The 19,764-nt window shown below is 28.1% G+C and overlaps 1 protein-coding gene across 1 annotated transcript in view; it reads left to right on the top strand.

Moving 5' to 3' along the window:
* LOC107452961 (cell adhesion molecule Dscam1) overlaps positions 1–19,764 on the top strand; it is a 92,958-nt gene that overhangs the window by 55,347 nt on the left and 17,847 nt on the right. Inside the window, exons 10-16 of the mRNA XM_043045027.3 lie at positions 3,923–4,042; positions 5,148–5,321; positions 6,879–7,026; positions 9,825–9,973; positions 11,140–11,271; positions 11,352–11,513; positions 13,506–13,576. Of these exons, the coding sequence (XP_042900961.2) occupies positions 3,923–4,042; positions 5,148–5,321; positions 6,879–7,026; positions 9,825–9,973; positions 11,140–11,271; positions 11,352–11,513; positions 13,506–13,576 (956 nt within the window). The remainder of the gene's footprint in view (positions 1–3,922; positions 4,043–5,147; positions 5,322–6,878; positions 7,027–9,824; positions 9,974–11,139; positions 11,272–11,351; positions 11,514–13,505; positions 13,577–19,764) is intronic.

The raw sequence follows: 19,764 nt of genomic DNA, 5'->3' as shown, positions 1-19,764 counted from the left end.
ATTTATTATATTGTTACATGAAATAATGTCTGCCCATATATAATTTTAGCACTTCTGTCGTAATGAAGGAACGCAACATTTTAACACTAGTAGGACTGAAATTTTTACCTACTTGGAACGATCAATGCGGTCATATTGACTGCAATGAGAAAATAATGATACATATTTGATTTTCAACTCAAATTTTGCAGTATTTTATATGATAACGATCAGTTATTACATAAAAAAAAGTATTTCTCTTTCATTGAAAAATAATATAATTATTAATCAATTACATATTTTTCTAGGCATTAGCACATCATTTGAAATTAAAGTTGCTAATGAAAATTTCGTGACATTTTAATGTAATTTCAGAAAAGTCAAAGGGGCAAAAGTCAATATGCTGGGAAAACTCAAAATAAAGCACTTTCGAGAAATTTGAGATGTGTTTCTCTCATTAAAAAAAATCACGAATTTTTAGCTGCAATATCTAGGAAGTTTGAAAAATCAAAACTGACCATATTCTATAAATCCCTCGTGCAGCATAGAAAAGTTTTATTTGATCGAGCATATCCAAGCTGCTGTTGGCAGAATTTAAAAGGTTGTTTTTTCAGAAAGTTTTGTATGATTAAATACTATATTTACACTTTCACAGTTATGAATATTGCTTATGATACGGGCATTTTTTTAGATTAAAAGCGGCTTATAGTAATTATTTTTGAGTTCCTTATTCGAATAATTATTAAAGCAAGTATAAGTTAGCTTTAGCTCTGCTAATAGGTTGGATTTCCTTTCAATTTAACCGTATTGTAGCAAAACTTTTTTCTTCTTCAAAAAGTGAGCAATTTTCAGGGATGTGAAACAATGCATGTTGGGTAATTTCTGTTCTCACAAAGAAACGAACCCATTAGTTTCATGACGACATTTTCACCAAGTCACTTCTCTGAGTATCTTTTCTAGATATATCAAACTGATCAAGAAATATTTGATGACAAGTTACACAGTCAAACGTATTTTAAATTAGAACTACTAATGCCTATTTTTCATATACTGAATATATTTTGACTAGTTGTTTTCATACTATAAAAAACAAACTAGAATTTGTCACATAACTATCATTTCTCGAATGAAAAGACAAATTTGTTTTAAACTTTATAAGCCAATCACAAGCTCATAATTTGAAACTATCAGAAAAGAACTGCATAAGCAATTACAATGGATGGGTGAGTGGTAGCTGGCAGGATGGGGATTTTCTTCATGGAAAATTTTTTTTTGTGAATTTAGTCAAGTACATGATCAAAAAAAATAGATAAGCAATGGTGGAGAAAGAATGTGATCTTTCCAAGTAATACACTCAAGTCACTACAGCAGTCATTTTACCCGCTACGGTATTTCTAGGTAAGACATCATTTTATGCGTTTATTAAAAAACCTACTAAATTTTAATACCTTTGAAGACCATAAAAAGTAAGGAAAAGTCACGAAAGTCAAGGGAACTGGTACAATACTTTTAGGGCATAGCACCTCTCAAAGTTCGCTTGTGGTCAAAATGACCGTTTAGGTCATTCTAGTGTTAAAAGATGCCGAAATAATCAGACCATTTACAATTTCAGTCAACAGCCATTATTTTAAGACGCTTTTTTTTAAATCTTAACTGTTTAAACTATATTAATTAAAACGGCTCAAGAATTTTGAAAACTTTACTTAATATGCCCTCAACTAACATTTTCAAACAAACATTGTTACAACATTGATAAAACGAATGATTTATAATATGATTATGCTCCCTTATTTACTTCTAACTACCGTAAATGTCTCGAGCAAAATTGAAGCGCAAACCGCCATTTCGTTATAACTATTCCGATCAATCGTAATCTTTGTGAATTTGTGATGTCAGGCAGAAACACTAACTAAAACTTTTCATATTTATGTGTATTCAAATTATTTTCCATGACTTGGCAAAATATTGACCGGAGATTCTTCAAGCGTAAACGCATTAAGCCAGAAACTTATACAGTTAAAGTTGCTCTTTCTTCCTTTGACTTAGCTGTGCTGCATAGCGTATACGAAAGTATATGTTGCTTATTATACAATGCATATTATACAAAGAGTTATATGCCTTTGCTTTTCAGTTTAGAAACTATGAATGCTTTAAATATATTCAGCTAACTGTAATTTTACTCACTGAAATAAAAGCAAATATATTTTATTTATTTTTTTCTTCTTGAAAAACAGTATCTTTTTATAAATACTTTGGAATTTTATATGTGTATGCAATGTTTTAAATTTTTATTCAGAATATATTAGTTTTCTGATTAAAAAATTCGATTTTCATCATTTAGAATTGACAAAAATACATACCCTCAGTTAAAATGCATACTGAAAAAAATTCTTTTAAAATACTGTTAAAAGCACCTGAAATTTTATTTATCTTTGCAATTTTTCAGATTTCTTATCAGAATATATTAGTTTTCTAATTAAAAATCTAGATTACCATTATTCATAATTGTCAAAAATACATACCTCCAGTGTAGCATAAGTTATTTACACTTTTTGTAAAAATCGAAAAACAAAACAGAATATAATAAATTGTATGTTTGTTAAAACTGTAACAGTAGTTGTTTTCACTTTAATTTATCTAATCTGGGTTGAATGGTTTGTAATTGTACATCCTGCAATGTGAAATATTACTGTAAATTACTCGGAAGAGAAACATATTTTTCATTGAAAAAAAAACTGTTAAAAGAAAAATACATATTCTGTTTCTGCTTTTATCCGCTATCCACGATATGTAAAAAATTCCCGTTTCTTTTACAGTCTTCAAATTCTAGTTTTTGCCATGCAGTTTTTCTTACCAGTACAATAACTACATTTTTTTCAATTAATTTCAATTTTATATTCTATACTTGTTCTATACTATATTTTTCAGCAACTATTTTTTTTTTGAACGTCATATAAATAAAACTGCGATTCAATGTTATTGTCAAATATATAGTCAACCTGATTATTATAATTCTTTAGTTTAAATATTTTGGTAAGTTAAGTTGCCAAATATTTTACCACGGCTATTACAGTTTTATTATTTTTTTACACTTAAATATTATTTGAACAAGAAACACTTTTAAACTAAAAAAATATTATTTTTCTTCAAATTGATATGCTAGAGTTGTAGCAGTTCAAAAGACAGAGGGCTCGCTTCTCAATAAAATTTTAATATCAGGTTTGAATCACAGCTTCGACTGTAAATACGAATGACGCTATCGGCTCACACCAACCACAATGCTAGCATAGTTATTTTGTGGAATTTTTGATAAATTAGCTGTTTTTGTTTGTTAAATCAACTGAGATTGTTTGCTTAAATAGCAACACTTACGATCTTAAAAAAAAACAGATATTTGTTTTTTAAATAGCAGTATTTTTCTACGTCGGCCTTCTGAGCCCAAGTCTGCAGGTTCGATCCCCGGCCCAGACACCGGATTTTCGGGATGCAGAAAATCCTCAACGACCATGTCGTATGATTATGCGGCATGTAAAAGATCCCTGGAGTGCCTTATTGGCTCTTGGCATTTCCGGCAAAATTAAATTCCTAGTGCACTTTAGCATCCAAATAGAGTTACGGTGCTGCCATCTAGTGTGGCAGAAACTAGACGTCCAAATTAACATGGCCAACGGTATCTCACCCATTGTGGGGGTCCTGAAAGAGAGGATACCACTTCTGGAGAACGCACAAGGTCTGCTCATGGGGAAGACTGATTGTGCAGCTCATGGGAAATAAAAAAAAATTCTATTAAATTAATGATTTTATACTAGCACATCAGCTGGCAGTTTTTTATACGTAAATTCCACAGTCTTTTTTACAGTGTATTAATTGAAGCTATATTGTTCGTAAATGTAATAGGATTTTAAATATAAATAAAATATTTCAATAATATTGAGTTATCTAGTGCCTCCAAGGTGGATATTGCGTCCAACGGATGTTTCAACCGTAGCCAACAAACCTGCGAGAATTGATTGTCAAGCGGATGGTGCTCCTTTACCACATGTACGCTGGAAAATGGCTCAAAGTGAGTATTTAGTAATTTATTGTCTACAATAGGTACCCGATTTTACTTACTTTTTATAAATATTTGCCTAAAACTTATGAAAAAAATCTGAAAAAAACTCTTATGGTGCTATTGTATGAAACTCTTTCTCTTTTTTCTTATTTTGACATAATTCAATAAACAAATTTTCGTATATTTATAGAAATTTATCTACAGAAAGGCACAAAACAAAAATTTTCTTCACTTTTCATATTGTCAAAAAAATCTAGATCAAATTTTTGTATAAAGTAACAGCACTTTTGGTACATCGTCCGTAAAATCCAATTTACCATTAAAGCCATTTTTACCTTAAAATGATAGCAGTAACATCTATTTGATTGATTAATTTTATTATAAACATTTCGATATATCAGATTTTTTGTTCTGCAGCATGTCACGGTATAAATGGATTTCATGTTGAAATTTATCAGTACCCAGTGTGTCGGTACTTTTTTACCGTAAATTGATCCGGAGGTTTTTACTATGTTCAAGGTGATACAAGTTATTTTCATTTAATTTAAACATTAAAAAAGTGTTAATAATATAATATTTCTAATTAATTAAACATTAAAATATTTTGTTACGCTATTACAGTTTCGTTATGTTACACGTTTAATGTATGAAATCATTAATTAGTTGTATTCAATTAACTTAAAACAAAAAAAAACTATAATAATTGTTTAAAAACAATAATATGGAATTTTGTTAATTTGTTTTATATGTCATCATCGATTTTTAAGAATTTATTCAAATTTTTTCTTATTGTGTAATATTTTTTGAGAATAACCACTTATATATCGAACAATCACTGCTTTTGAATACTGTTAATCTAATATCTGAAAAAGTATAAAATGGAGGTAAAAAAGAACAAAACAACTGGGTATTTTCTCTGAATTGTTTTTATAAAAAAATACATTAGGATAATTTTATTCTCATTTATATATTTTAAGTATTAAGTGTACCCGCTACAAACTATTTCTAAAGACTAAACTTGTTCACGTATATGTATAAAGTATGTATTTTTCCAGAGAAAATACGTATGTATATTGTTTAGAATGTATCAAAAATGAAGTTTCCTCTTTTGCAGATGAACTGCCTGATGAATTTCGCACAATTGTGAGTAGTTCTCACATTCATATATTGATGAATGGTTCATTGAACATTCGAAGTGTCCAAGGTTCTGATGCTGGCTTTTACCTTTGTGAAGCTAACAATGGAGTTGGTTCGGGACTTAGCGCAATCGTTAAACTGACAGTGCATAGTAAGTTAACAAATGTAATTAGAACATGATACAGTTTGAAACATTCAATTTTTGTATAAATAATTTGATTTCAGTAATAAATTTGTGTTCCCTTTAGGACATAAAATATATTTGCTTATTTGCATTAAAAAATAAATATTTACCCTTTAAAATGGAAACAACTGAATTAAGCAGTTATTAGTATTTTTTCATTACTTTAGCTGCAATCTATCAATCCCCTATAACCTAATATTAGTCAAAAATTTTAATTTTGCGTCTATTTCCCACATTGTCGTACGGAAAAGGAAAGCGTTTCATGATAAACGGAAAAGTTTCATGAAATTGATTTTTTAGTTTTTTTACTGTCATAATCCGTTTATACAAGCAGGATGTTCAAATCTACAAGCCATCCGTTCACTTTTCACAATTAAATTCCTTGTCCGGGACTCTTCCTCATCGATTCATTATTTGTTTCAAAATTTTGCGGAATTTTTTCACCTTGAATTTTATATCACCGACAGTGCCCATTCATTTACTAGGAATCGTTCACATAAAAATTTTTATTTTATGTGCAATGGTGCTGATTGAACAGGTTGATCCTGTTCAATACAGGTTGATTAAAATCCTGTATTTTTTAGTTATATCACTTTTAAAGATATATCTAAAGAAAAAGACAAAAAAGTATCTAGTTATGACAGAATTTGTTTTTTTATATATACTGTTAAAATTTGTTTATTCATGTGTTTGATTTCATTTTCAAGCACTTAATTCGAAAAACTTCTTCATCTTTTATATATTTTTTAATACCATGAAATTAAGTTTTTTTTAAATTCCAAGCTCTAGATTTTAAAGTTTGCCGAGTTTAAAACTTTTTGAAGTCAAAACTTTTTGAAGTCAAAACTCTTTAAGTACAATTTCAAATGTACAATTTCAAAGTTCTCAAAAATATGATTTTTTTACAAAATGATACAAATTGTTTCTTTTTTAAGAACTGTTTTATGGTTTGCCTAAAGAAAAATCTTCTGCTTACTTTTTAATGATTTTGAATTGTTTTTAATATATTGCCTGGACAAAAAACATCTAATATATTGTTTCAAAATTTTTTAAATGAACTTAGTTTTTTTGTTTGGGAAAAAGTCTTTATAAGTATATATAGAAGTCGATCATTACATGGATGAAAATAGATGTAATATAAATATAAAAGAAAGTAATTATGTGATTATATTAACCCTTTAAGCAAACAAATGTTTTGTAAGTTTTCTCGATTATCTCGAGTTATTTCGGATTTTTAAATTAAGTTTTCTGTAAATAAAATTCATAACGTCCGTAAAATTCTATTTTATTATAATCAGGCTTTAATGCTTAGTAAAATGAGCAAACTCCGTTGAATTTTTCTGATTCCGTGTTTTCTTATCTTTCAACTTAAAGTTATAGTGTCAAATTTGATCCAAAATACAAAATACTTCAAAGTTAAAAATCATTTGTTATATTAAGCATCCATAAATTTCATTAAGTTGATATTTTCTGCTGGTCAATTTATCTCTGAATAAACGGTAATTGTTAATATATTTTTATTAGGTGCTCCTCACTTTGTCACAAAGTTCCTGGTCATTACTGTAAGACGAGGTGATAAGGCTGTAATTGAGTGTTCCCCAGAGGGCGACCAGCCTATCTCATTCTCTTGGAGGAAAAATGGCGCTCTTATAGATTTCATTAGGGAACCACGGTGAGTAAATAAAGACAATGAATATATTTCAGTTTTATAGATATTGTTCCCATTAAGTAAATAACTAAATTGAAATATATCATAACTTATGTACAGTCATAAACATCATTTACGCATATGTAATGGAGTGAATTAAAACACATAAAATTTTTTTCGTCATCGTTGTAACTGAAAAAATCCAGGGTCAAATGAAAGTATAAAGTATATGTATTTTGTGTGCATCATTCGTAAAATTCTTTTCACCGAAAATTCATTTTTATTGTAAAACATTATGCCGTAATTTTTAGAGTAATACTTATTTAATTAGAGTGATTCAGTGGATAATTGCTGCAAAAATGAGGCTATATCAAATTTTTGATCCGTTACATGTTCCGGTAATAATGGATTTTTGGTTAAAAAGAGCCAGCACCCTGAGTGCCAGTATTTCTTCTCGCAAATTGAATTGAAATTTTTTATAATGTGGAAATTTTTTATAGGATAAAATAATTATACTAATTACTTTTAGGAAATATATATTTTCGTTTCTTCCATGTATCGCTTTTAAAAGTTAGGAGAAACACAATATATTTATTTAATTTGTTTTGTACATAAAAACATTAAATATTTTGTACTCAGACAATTTTGTTTTAATAAAATCTATTCTTTCTATAGATCTGTGTATAAGTTTATTCAATAGAGTTTAGACCTTACTAAGAGCTTATAATATGTAAATGCAATTTTATTTTATTATTATTTAAGAAAAAGATATTAAGATATTAAAGAATATTAAGAAAATAAGGAATTAAAAAAAACTTGATTTTTGGTGTTCTTCCACTTTTATGATGCACTTAGTAAAATTAGATTATAAAGTACTATTTTTTTAAATATTACAAAAGAAAAACTAAACTAAAATTTTTTTTGCAAAGTTTTGACGTCTATGAAAGTGTGAAAATATTTTTTTGAAGTTTTGAGTATTATTTATTCTTTACCCCCTAAAATGTTTCTTCATTAAAATGTATTCGTGCTCATAATTTTAATAAATGATTAACAGATTGATATATACAGCTATTGAAATATGATTTTAATCTAAAGCTTCAAAATAAACTGATTACTTATAGGAGTTGGAATTTGTTGCTGCGAGAATTTTACTGATAATCAATAAGAATAACAGTTTTATTTCTAAAATCCGTGAAAGTTTTGCGAATACGAATTGCGTGAAAATTGCTTAAATTTCGATATTTTGTTTTGGATTTCAATCTAATGCTCGCATTTAAACGGTAACTAGTGTTTTTCTGAAGCACTAAAAGTGATAAATTATTTTATATCAATAAAATATATTTTAAGGGTATCTCTAAGAACACACTTGCTTAAAATTCAACAGTCAATATCAGTTGAGGAAAGGAAATGGTTTATTTTTTAGAAATCTGAGATAAAGAGTTATCCCAAACTTAACAAAGTAACTATTCGTTTTTATTCGTTATATAATTATTGCGTCCAAATAGCGCTGACCCTGAAAGTTTATTTTTCAAGTAAAAAATTAAGTTAAGAGAGGAACATAAATAAACGAAAATAAGTTACTTTGGGCAATAGTTTGAACGAAAAACTGCTCAATTTTAAAGGGATAAAAAAATGTAGCAAAAAATCAAAAGAAACTATTTTTTAGTTCTCTTGCAAGCTCTTTATTTGGTATTTGAACCCAGTTTATGTTTTTTTGTGTATGTACCATATATTTTTTTATTTATAAATTTTTTTTGAATTTTGATATTTTTCTCAATAGAACACTTTTAATTCTACTTATAATGATAGGGATTCTTTAACACTTCATTGAAAACTGCATTAATAATTAAATTCTTAATGAAGCAATATTTGTCCAATTTAATTTTAAAATTTTCATGACTTAATAGATAAGTTAGTGGTGCTCAACTGGTTTCTTTTCACTCAGAAAGCACTTGAAAGTTGATATTATTTCATTTAAATTTATCTGACTTTTTGTTTTGAAATGTTATTATAAAGTCTTTTTTAGAAACTCACATCTGATTGGATTTGGGTGAGTAAAATTTAGTTGAGTGTTAGTTAGTGTACTTAAATTTTAAAACTTTCATCGTTGTTTTTCTAAAACTAATTCAAGCACAGAAAACTAGTCGTATTCGAAAAAAAAAGAAATACTTGACTGGTTTTATTTGCCAAATTTTCATTTAAATATCAGGTTTGCTAAAGGAAATTTAACTGTTTCAAATGATCTTAAAATATGGTAGAACATGTCAATTACTTTTAAATAAAGTGCAAATTCTGTCTGAAAATGCTATTAATAAAAACTGAATGGTACATAAAGAAGCATATTTGGATTGTTTCTGAAAACGAAAATTTAAGTGATTCAGAACCTAAGCTTCGAAATTTGTATTAAAGGTTTTCTTTAATTTAAGTGCCGATAAGAGATTAGGAAGCACATTTAACGGAGACATTTTTTGATAATAAACTTCTTTTGTTTTGGTTATTTATTTTTAAATTAATATTTTTTTTTTTTTAGTTTTTTCATAAGACAAAAATGGGCGTTGATTTTTATGCGCTGAAAATTAATGTGTTAAATTAATGTTTTCTTCCTAATTTATAGTGAAAAATGAAACTTGTAATTTCAAATTAGTCGTAAACCTAAAATTGGGTCGGCTGTTCAACGACGGTTATGAGATAAAATAAAATGTTTAAACATATGACATTCATTTGTTTTATCTATTTGTTTATTATATTATCGATTGTTTTATCTATTTGATTGTTATAGCGTAGACTGCTGAGCAATAATTATAAACATTTACTCAAAACAGCTATTCTCAAACAGCTGAAAATGTTCAAAATGGTCTGAAATCAATATTCTCCATAGAAAAGTCAGAAAGGAAAGATTCTGCTTTAATGACTTGTACTGCTACAAATAGTTTTGGTGAAGATTCGATCAACATCCAAATAACAGTTCAAGGTAACATGCATAATTATATATAATAAATAACTATAATTAATATCAATGATTTCGAACTACTTTCTATTACTATTCCATATTCAAACCAAATAAGAAAAATGAAGAACACTGTTTAAACTTTTGTAAAATAAAATGGTTTAAATAACAAGCTTTTAAAGTTACAAAAAAGAGCATCAGAATTAAATTGAGAGAAAATTTAAATAATTTAAAAATTAAACAAAAACAACTTGATTCAAAATATAAAGTATAGAAATGGACATACTATAGTTTTGATTCCATAAACAGGAACCCTCCCCTGTGCTTAAACACCAAATGACAGGCTGTTTAAACTTTTGTAAAATAAAAAGTTTAAATTGCAAGCTTTTATAGTTACGAAAAAGAGCATTGAAATTAAATGGAGAAAAAATTGAAATAATTTAAAAATTAAACAAAAACAACTTGAATCAAGAAATAAAGTATAGCAATGGACATACTATAGTTTTGATTCCATAAACAGGAACCTTCTACTGTGTCTAAACACCAAATGACAGTAGAATAATAAAGAGATAAACAAGTGATTTAAGCAGTAGGAACAAGCCTGCATAAGATAATAAAGGAAGGCGGCAATAGGGTCAATCAACAATAGATTAAGTGTTATTAATATCAGCAAACAGCTGATTAGATTGTAACAGAATTAGTTGTTCCAGAATCAATAGCTGGGTATAAATTGAATCGTTCCTATTTTTTTTACTATCTTGCTCAAGATCGTCCCTCTGTTTAGTTTTCTCTATGTCTATTTATTTTTCGGATGCTAGTTGATATTCATCGAGGAAGGTTTGTGTTTATAGAACCTAAGTTATAGTCTATCCATTTTTCCGTATTTTATTTGTGCTTTGTTAGCAGTTTTCTTACTTTAGCATCCGTAGTACAATGAATACCCAATTCTTTTTTATGTATGAATAAAAACAAAATAATTGCTAATGTTTTAAACTATCTACTTACGTGTGAACAGTTGAAAAAAAAATATTTATGAGCAATATTAAATATATTAGAATTTGCTGTAAATTTTTTTTATGTGAATAGTTCCTACTTTATGAAGAAAAAGCATATTAAATGACCGGACATAATTCCTTTGCACTTTCCTTAAAGTATTTACTTCGTTTACACTCATTTCTTTCATATTTTAGATATTCCTGATGCACCACAAAACTTGGAAATTTATGATGTAGCCAGCAGAAGTGTACGTTTAACATGGAAAAAGCCTTTTGATGGAAATTCTCCTGTTACAAGATACACTATTATGTGGAGACAAGTTGATGGTAATAAATAAGTTTAATTAATTAATTTATATTCATTATAAACTATGCAATTTACAACTAAATTAAAGTAAATACTACAGGTGATATAGCTGGAGGACCGCTCCATGTTCCTGGAAGTGAAACAACTCTAATTATACGAGGACTAAGACCGAACACGAGATATTTCTTTAGAGTTAAATGTGAGAACATGTTAGGGGAAAGTCAGTTTGGTGCGGAAGTTGCTATAACTACATTGGAAGAACGTAGGTATAGAGAATTTTAAATTCGTTTTATTTCACTTGTTCCTTCGTAGAAATGTCAGTGGTTATCAAATTTAATTTCGTGTACAAAGTTTGTAAAAGCTCAAAAGATTTTTTTAAATTAAATACCCCCTTGAAAGATATGTTGTATAATTTTACTAACTGTTATAAAAAGTAATGTAAATGAAATAATTTATAATGGAATTATTATTTAAACAGAAAACAAGTTTTAATCAGTTTAAACGAAAAAAAAATATTGCTTGATTAAAAAATGCCATTGTCTTAAAAACTGTGCAGGTGGTTGACATACTTCAAAATCTTTAAAATAGTCACCAGTTCTTTTCTATTAGCCAAACATGAACAAGAAACAAAAGTGATTTAAAATATAAAATGTCAAATTGGGAACAAAAAGTTGTGAAAAAAGGTAGTAAACAAAATTGGAAAATCCGTAGTAGCTGAGAGTGAAAAAAACAACAACAAGCCCAACGTTGTCGAAATGGGCGAATCAGTGTAAAATACATTTCCACGCGCAATGGAGAGCTGGTGGTTCGATTCTCAAACATCATTCATAGGAATAAAACAAGATTCCAAGGCATCAAGCTGAGCTGATGAGACTGAAGTAAAAATAATTTTGGCGTTGTTGGAATGTAATTTATATGAAAGATTCCAACAATGTGCAACAATCTATGAATTATCGCATTCTTGATAACGGGCATATCTATCGCGATCCTTAAGTCTAAATTTCATAGTGCGTCTGGTTTGTCAGTTATCAAGAATACTGTTCCAAAGATTTTATCTTTATTTTGCTTCATTCTCAACACTTTGTTTTTTCTAATTTTGTTCCTCACCTTTATTTTCAATTCTTTGTAAGCAATTTAAAATTTTATACTTCAAATCAGTTTTGTTTATTTTTGCTTTTTTTGTCTTTTTCACGTCTGGCTTGTCTTGAAAATTAGCTTCTATTTTTGATCCATTCAAACGTGTTTACATTTATTTCAATCTGCATATTTTTGAATCCAATGAAATATTTTAATCAAGTAATATTTTACACGCTTCAGTTTGCTTTTGGATTATTTATTTAATAAAGCAAATATTAGTTCATTTGCACATTGCGTCATTTTTATATTTACTTGTCTTATAATAAATATTTATGAAAATATTTTACACATGTTACGATGAATAAGTTAAACATAATCTAACAGTATCTTACTTATGCTGTCATAAATATTTAAAATATACTATAATAACAAATAGTGTATATGATTATATATTTTTTTTATTAACAATAATGTTCAAATATTATTATGAATAGACCATAGCAGTTTGACAAACAATAAGCTCATTAATATGTTATATGATTTATGTACTTATAAAAGATTATATTTACTTCTTTAGGATGTAATAAAGTAATACTAATTAATAATAGGATGTAATAAAGTAAGTCACTTTAATAAAGTAAATATTACGTTCGTGTATAAATTGGTGAAATTAGATGATATATACTATAAATTCGACACTTGGATAAATTAGATGATATATTATATAAATATAGAATATTTATTATATCAGGTATTATATTAGTATATTACAATAATTAAACCAAATTATTAGATGAACTGTAGTGTTTTAATAATTGCATGTTTTGCACGAGTTCAAATTCAATACTCTTATATTTAAACATAAATGTAAAAAGTTTTTGTAGAGGAGATTTTTTATATGCTTCCCATTTGTATTTATTTTTAACGTATTGCATTACAATGTTAACCAATTATTACACGAACATAAGCAAGTGTAAACCGGTTTCAGCCGCGAAAAAACACTAAAGTTGTAGCGCATCACCTGATAATTAAGATTTTACATAGTCATACAGTGCGTCTAATAATTTTTCCAGTGAATGTATAGATAAATTGCATGATAGAATTAAGTATCTTATGTATTACTTTGTGTATAAGCAAAATGAATTCTTTATCACATTATATAAAACATGTTTTTCAGCTCCTTCTAACTCACCTCAATTTGTGAAAGCAGAACCTATTTCATCAAAGTCTATTAATGTTACATGGCAGGTAAATATATGTATGTTTTTTAGTTAAATAGAATTGTAAATTTCATTTTAAAAAGTATTTTCATTCGTATTTCATTCAACAAATATTTTCGTTTCCATATTTATATTTTGCAATGAGTATTTTTGCTAAATAAAAACTTTTAAATAAAATTACAGTAGTTTTCAACCACAGAGCTGTAAATGTATTCCAAAATTGCCGAGTTATAAACCGATATGAATTATTACATAATGGATTAAATAATTATAGCAATATAATTTTTTTTAATGAAAGGTATATTAAGAGTACTGGAGTGTTACATTTTTATGCAATGTATATTTCTAACCAAATAAAAAATTTAAAAAAAAAGTGTAAAAAAATTGCTTATCGACTGATTTTTTTTAAAAAAAATATGCGATGCGTGCAAAAAAATTAGAAAGAAAATAAAATTAATAATAATTATTGTAGCAGTACCAGATTCATCTGCCAATCAAACAAAATTTTATATTTAGATGAATTCTACCTTTAAGAAATGAAATTATGAATAGTATTGTTAATTTTGAAGTTATGTGGTAACTGCGAGTTTTAAACTGCTTTTTTTGACCTAAAACACTATTTTCCCTTGCTCTAAAAGTGGGCGATAAATTTTTTTCAGGTGGTTTGAGCAATAAATTTGCTTTTTAAATAAAGGTTTTGCTTGTTTAAATAATTCTCTCTCTCTTTCTCCGCGTCTTTCTATAATTTTTAGTTATTGAAGTACATAAATTTGAAGTTTATTTATAAACAATGATATTTTTATCGCATTTACTATTCTTTTAAAGTAATAGTGTTAAAAATCTAACTTAAGAAATGCTATGAAATTGTATAAGGCATTCATTTGGACCTATATTCTATTGGGAAATAGAAATTCATCCGGCAATAAAACTATTTACTTAATTCATTAAACATGAACCTTAATAAGGATTTTAATTATAAATAATAAATCAACATTCTTGTACTGCTGTGTTTACCCCACATAAAAACAATCTTCTTTCATGGAAAATACTTGTAATCGATACTCCATGCTCTATTTCTTTAAAACTAATAAATTATTAAAAAGTCTTATACCCAGGGTTCTCTTAAAAATCAATAACTTTTCTATTTAAAAACATTTATTTAGTGCTTCATACATTATTGACCTTTTTTATGTAACTAACGTGTGATCGCATGAGCTTTTAAAATAACTTCGAACGTTCTAATGCATGCATCAGACTATTTATCTTCAAAGTGTAAAGAACAATTTAAGCTCTTAAACTTATTAACGCTCTAACGACGCCTGAAGGAGAAAAATCGCACGAGCATGTCAATATTGACTAATCTTCAATAGGGTGTAGTTTTCCTAGCGTTGATGGATACCAGTAATTAGAAACTCAACGCCATTTTTTTGGGTATTTTTTTATAAATCTTTTATGAGAGGCTAATGTATATTTAACTAAAAGCTTCACAACATATTGATGGAGTAGGAGAATGATGTCTAGTAATGGAGTAGGAATTACGTAAATGATTAAATCAGGGCCATTAATAAAAAAAAAGATGTTTAGAACTCAAAGATGAAATTTGCATGGCCCTATTGCTATTAATGCTTTCTCTTATAATTTATGTACTTCATTTACAGCTTAGAAAAGGATCCAGGTGATTTTTCAAGAGTTTGACTTGTTTATCTGGATTCAAGTAGTTGAATAGAGGGCATAGCGAGATTTTTTTTAATAGAAGAATATTTATAGGAAGAATTATTTATAGGAAAAGTTTGGGAAATTAAAATGAAATGTTTATTTGACTTAATCCAATGATAATTTATTTTATATGATTATGGAATTTAACAGTGTTGGGATGTCATTGCATGATAAATATTTTCAAAATAGATGTAGAGATGCTATTATAATATATAATTTTAGTATGATGTAATTTTAAAAATGGTTAAAATTATTTATTGGCTTGCAAAATTTATAGAAGTTTTGCATTTAAATTTGGTATTTTAAAAACGAAATATATTAGAGGGTTTCCAAAGAAAGTGTTATTTTCTAGAGTATAAAACATGCTTTATGAGGTATTGTTTTTTAAAATTAGTAGCATTAATAAAATTTGAATAGTATTGTCTAATTTGAAAAATGTTTTGTTAACAAACTTTGAGAACAGTTTAGCCCCTTAACGATCGGTTGAATTTCAAGAAAACGGTCACAAAAGTACCTATTTGTATTTGTATTACGTATTAGGTTAGTGATGCAACTAGTTTAAAATAAACTAACTATCTACAATTTCCTTAAAAATATCCTGGTACTGCGATCAGGGGTGTAAAATGAGAAATAAAATTTTTTCCGGGCAACGAAATTAATTAGTTTTATTCTTATTGGCGCCTTACTACTGAACACTCCCGCCCGTCAATATCACGGCAGCGAGAAATAGCGGGCGAAATCACACCCCGTTATTTTCACGGGAGCAAGAAGGAAGGGGTTCAAAAGCAATGAAAATTTTAAATTTTGTTCTAATTAAGACAGGGATAAAATATTTTAACGAAAAAAATAGTACTAGAGTCAAAATTAAAAAAAAAAAAAACTTTTTTTGTGTAAGCCTAGTTAGGCTTAGTAATAAAATTGTTTATTTTTTATTACCCCTAAAAAAGTTATTTATTATAAAATATAAGCTAATCTATCAAAGTAAATTCCCGGTAAAGAGACGGGATAGATTGACTATTAATAAAAATATTTTTACATTGATGCTTATTATATTTATTTATTTATTTAGTTTTATTTTCAGTCCGAAAATGTTGGAGGGAAGGGGGCATGGGGTTACAGTGGACATAACTAAATTTTGTACTGGGCAAATTTATTTAGTGATATATATAAGGCGCACCAAAAAAAGGACCAATCTTGATTAAGTTTTGATCTTATGATCAAATGTCCACGTTCTAGGAATTATTTTTAATGGTTCGAAAGGGTGACCTCAAAAATGTTAATTAATTAGTGCAGACGATCTTCTAAGTTGCAAAATCAGACACAAATCGCACTTCCTTTGAATAAACATATCTTTTTTCTAACAGATTCGTCTTTTCTGACCCCCATAACATAGGATGTAGCCACAATCTTGAAATATGGTCCCATAGTTTAGTCAGGAGAGCTATCCAAAGCTTGGAGCCCTTAATGTGAATTTTAAGTTTTGCTTATATCCCTATAACTTTTGAACTTGCACAAAATTATGTAATTCGTTTATCTAAAAATAATCCAATGCAAAAAAAAAATTAGTAAATATTTATTACTTATTATTATTTTATAAGATAATAAAAAAAAAAATTCTAAGATATGAAATTTTTTACATCATTTTAAAGTACAAACTTTTACATTGCACAATACTAAATTTACCGAAAATGGTTGAAAATTTCCTGAGATATCATTATCGAATCGTTGAATAAAGGATTGTTATAATTGTATACAAAATTTTTCAATTCACTTACAAATTTCTCATTATAAGGTGAAATGCGCAAAAAATAAAATCAAAATTAAGGTCTATGCATTAGATCACGCTCCTGTCCAATGGGGATCATATTTCCTAGATCACGGCTATCCCCTACATTTTAGGGTTAAGAAAATTGAATCAGTTGGATAAAAGGTATGTCGATTCAGAGAAAGTACGTTTCTGTGTCTGATTTCGTAAATTAAAATATCGTCTACAAAAATTAATTAGCACATTTGAAATCACCCTTTCGAACCAATATGAATATTTGCTGGAACGTGAAGATCCGATCATTACATCAAAAGTTATTCCGAGTGGTCCATTGTCGATTTTCAGCGCACTTAAACGCGAAGTTATGTGATATACCTTTAAATGTTCTACTATGAATTTGTGATCAAAAAATTTTTGTTGCTAAGTAGCTCTTAAATTTTCTATCCACTCTATTGTTAGCAGTTTTAATTATTTCAATTTCAGCAAAAAATGGTAATAAGGTAGTATATGATTTTTACCTATTTTAGTTTTAACTACTGCTCCGAAAAGTTTCAATCTGCATTGAGCCTAAACAAACAGGGGCTATGGTACAAATGTTAAATGGGGCAAATAGTTATATGTCCACACTGACCGCAATTAACCTCCAGTGGAGAAGAAAATATAAATTGGTTACAAATGTAACATATTTATTATAATTGATATTATAAATTGGAATGATTTTATCGATTGATATACCTTTGCAAATAATGGTTTCACTATTAAGTATAAAATATATATTGAAACCTTTATATTATTCATCATTTTAAAGGTTTTAAGAAAATTTAGATGTTTAACAATTAAGAAATTAGTTTTAACAAATTTGTTAATGAAATATAAATCAATACAGTTTTTTTTAATAAAGAAACCAAAATTTTTAACGCATATTGATTTTTTACAAAATTTAAACTAAAAAAGAATATCAGTGAGTTGTTCTGTTTTGTCTTACGAGAGTAGTTTGCATTGCTAAAGTGAGGTAGATATCGTTGAGCTATGTTTTCACAGTTTTGTCTTTCTAGATATAGACTGAAATGCAGATAAATGTCAGAATTATTGCTAAAAAATAATTCATGAGTGAAAAATTTAATTAATCATGTATTTTTCTGACACTTTTTAAAAAAAAAATGTCTATTGGTCTTCTAGTGGCTGGTCTAATTAGTTTTACAGTAAAAAGCAGTTGTGGAAAATGAAATAAGAGAGAATATTTTTCAAAATTATAATGTAAATATAAAAAGACTACGGGAAAATATAATTTATTTTACAATTAAACTGAAAATCTAGTAAAAAAATTTGAAAATAATGTTTAACTTTCAATGGTAAGTACATTGACAAGTTATTCCAACGGAAACATAAATGAAAAGAGTCGAACAGTAAAGTGTTATTAGTTACGTTTCTCAATAATAGTGTCATTTGTAACTAATCGCAGGAATACTATCAGGAGGGCTTATGCGGCCTAGAAAAACTGAAATTTCGGTAGTAAGTTGTCTAAAAGTATTTTTGTTAAGGAATTTCTGTATGAGAATCTTGTTCTAAACTATGAAGGAAAAAAAAACGCCGAGAAAAAAATCATTTTAATATTGTTTTTTTTCGTTTTCCCATCCCATGTATATAAGGCTAATATTGTTACTTAGTCAATTTCAGATGTATACCCACTTAATGTATATTAAAGGAATACTCCAAATTAATGAATATAAATACAAAATTTTAAATATGAACAAAATTCTATTAAAATGAATGCAGATTTTGTCTAATATACACACAGATGAAGCAAAAGTCATGAAATATCTCTTAATACCGTGTCTAGCTATACGAAGTGCATGAACAAGTAGTTGGAAGCCTCTAGGAGGAATAGTGAGACATGCAATCTCTTTAGAAATATTTAATTGCGAAAGAGTTGCGGTTGCAGGATTTTGAGCTCTCTCAATTATATTTCATAAATGATCGATGTTTTTAGAATATTTATCACTTCCATATGCAAGACAACAACGACAAATGTTAAATGGGATTCATATCGGGTAATATAAGCAGCCAAATAAATCGCTGGAATTGGCCAGAATATTCTTAAAACAAGTCACGAACTATTAAGGCCCGGTTACATTTCGCATTGTCTTCCATAAATATTCTATCGCTGTTAGGGTACATGGAATCTATTAATCGCTGTAAGTGATGTGTTTCCAAATAACCGAACATAACCATATCCACTCAAAGATCGATGCACTCGAACTATAAGACCCAATTCATGCCATGAAAAAGCAGCCTAGATTCTTATGGAGCAACCAGCTGATTGTATAGTGCCTTGTTGACAGCGTGGGATCCTTGACCTCATGGGTCTGCAGCAGGCAGCTGATATCGTGACTAATCTGACCAAGCTATATTTTTCCTACCGTCTAGGGTCCACATGGTCACACGCCCGGGAGAAGTGCTGAACATTATGTTGTTCTGCTAATAAAGTCAGTCGAGTCAATATTCTGTTGTCATATCCAATTACATACATATTTCGTCTCACTCTCCTATCGGACACGTCTACTTCACGTCCCAAACTGATATTTGCGGTTATTTAATGCATTATTACTTGCTTACACAATTAATAATAAGTAAACGTTGGCGGTCTTGGTCATTAAATGTAGGCGCTTAAACACTATTTTGTCCGCAGTGTGAGGTTATGCCTGAAATTATATATTCTCGGGACACGTTTTAAG

Source organism: Parasteatoda tepidariorum, chromosome 10, assembly GCF_982258835.1.
Source record: "Parasteatoda tepidariorum strain Cologne lab strain chromosome 10, Ptep-v5.0, whole genome shotgun sequence".
Classification (NCBI taxonomy): Eukaryota; Metazoa; Arthropoda; class Arachnida; order Araneae; family Theridiidae; genus Parasteatoda; species Parasteatoda tepidariorum.
This window is presented reverse-complemented; position numbering and strand designations above follow the sequence as displayed.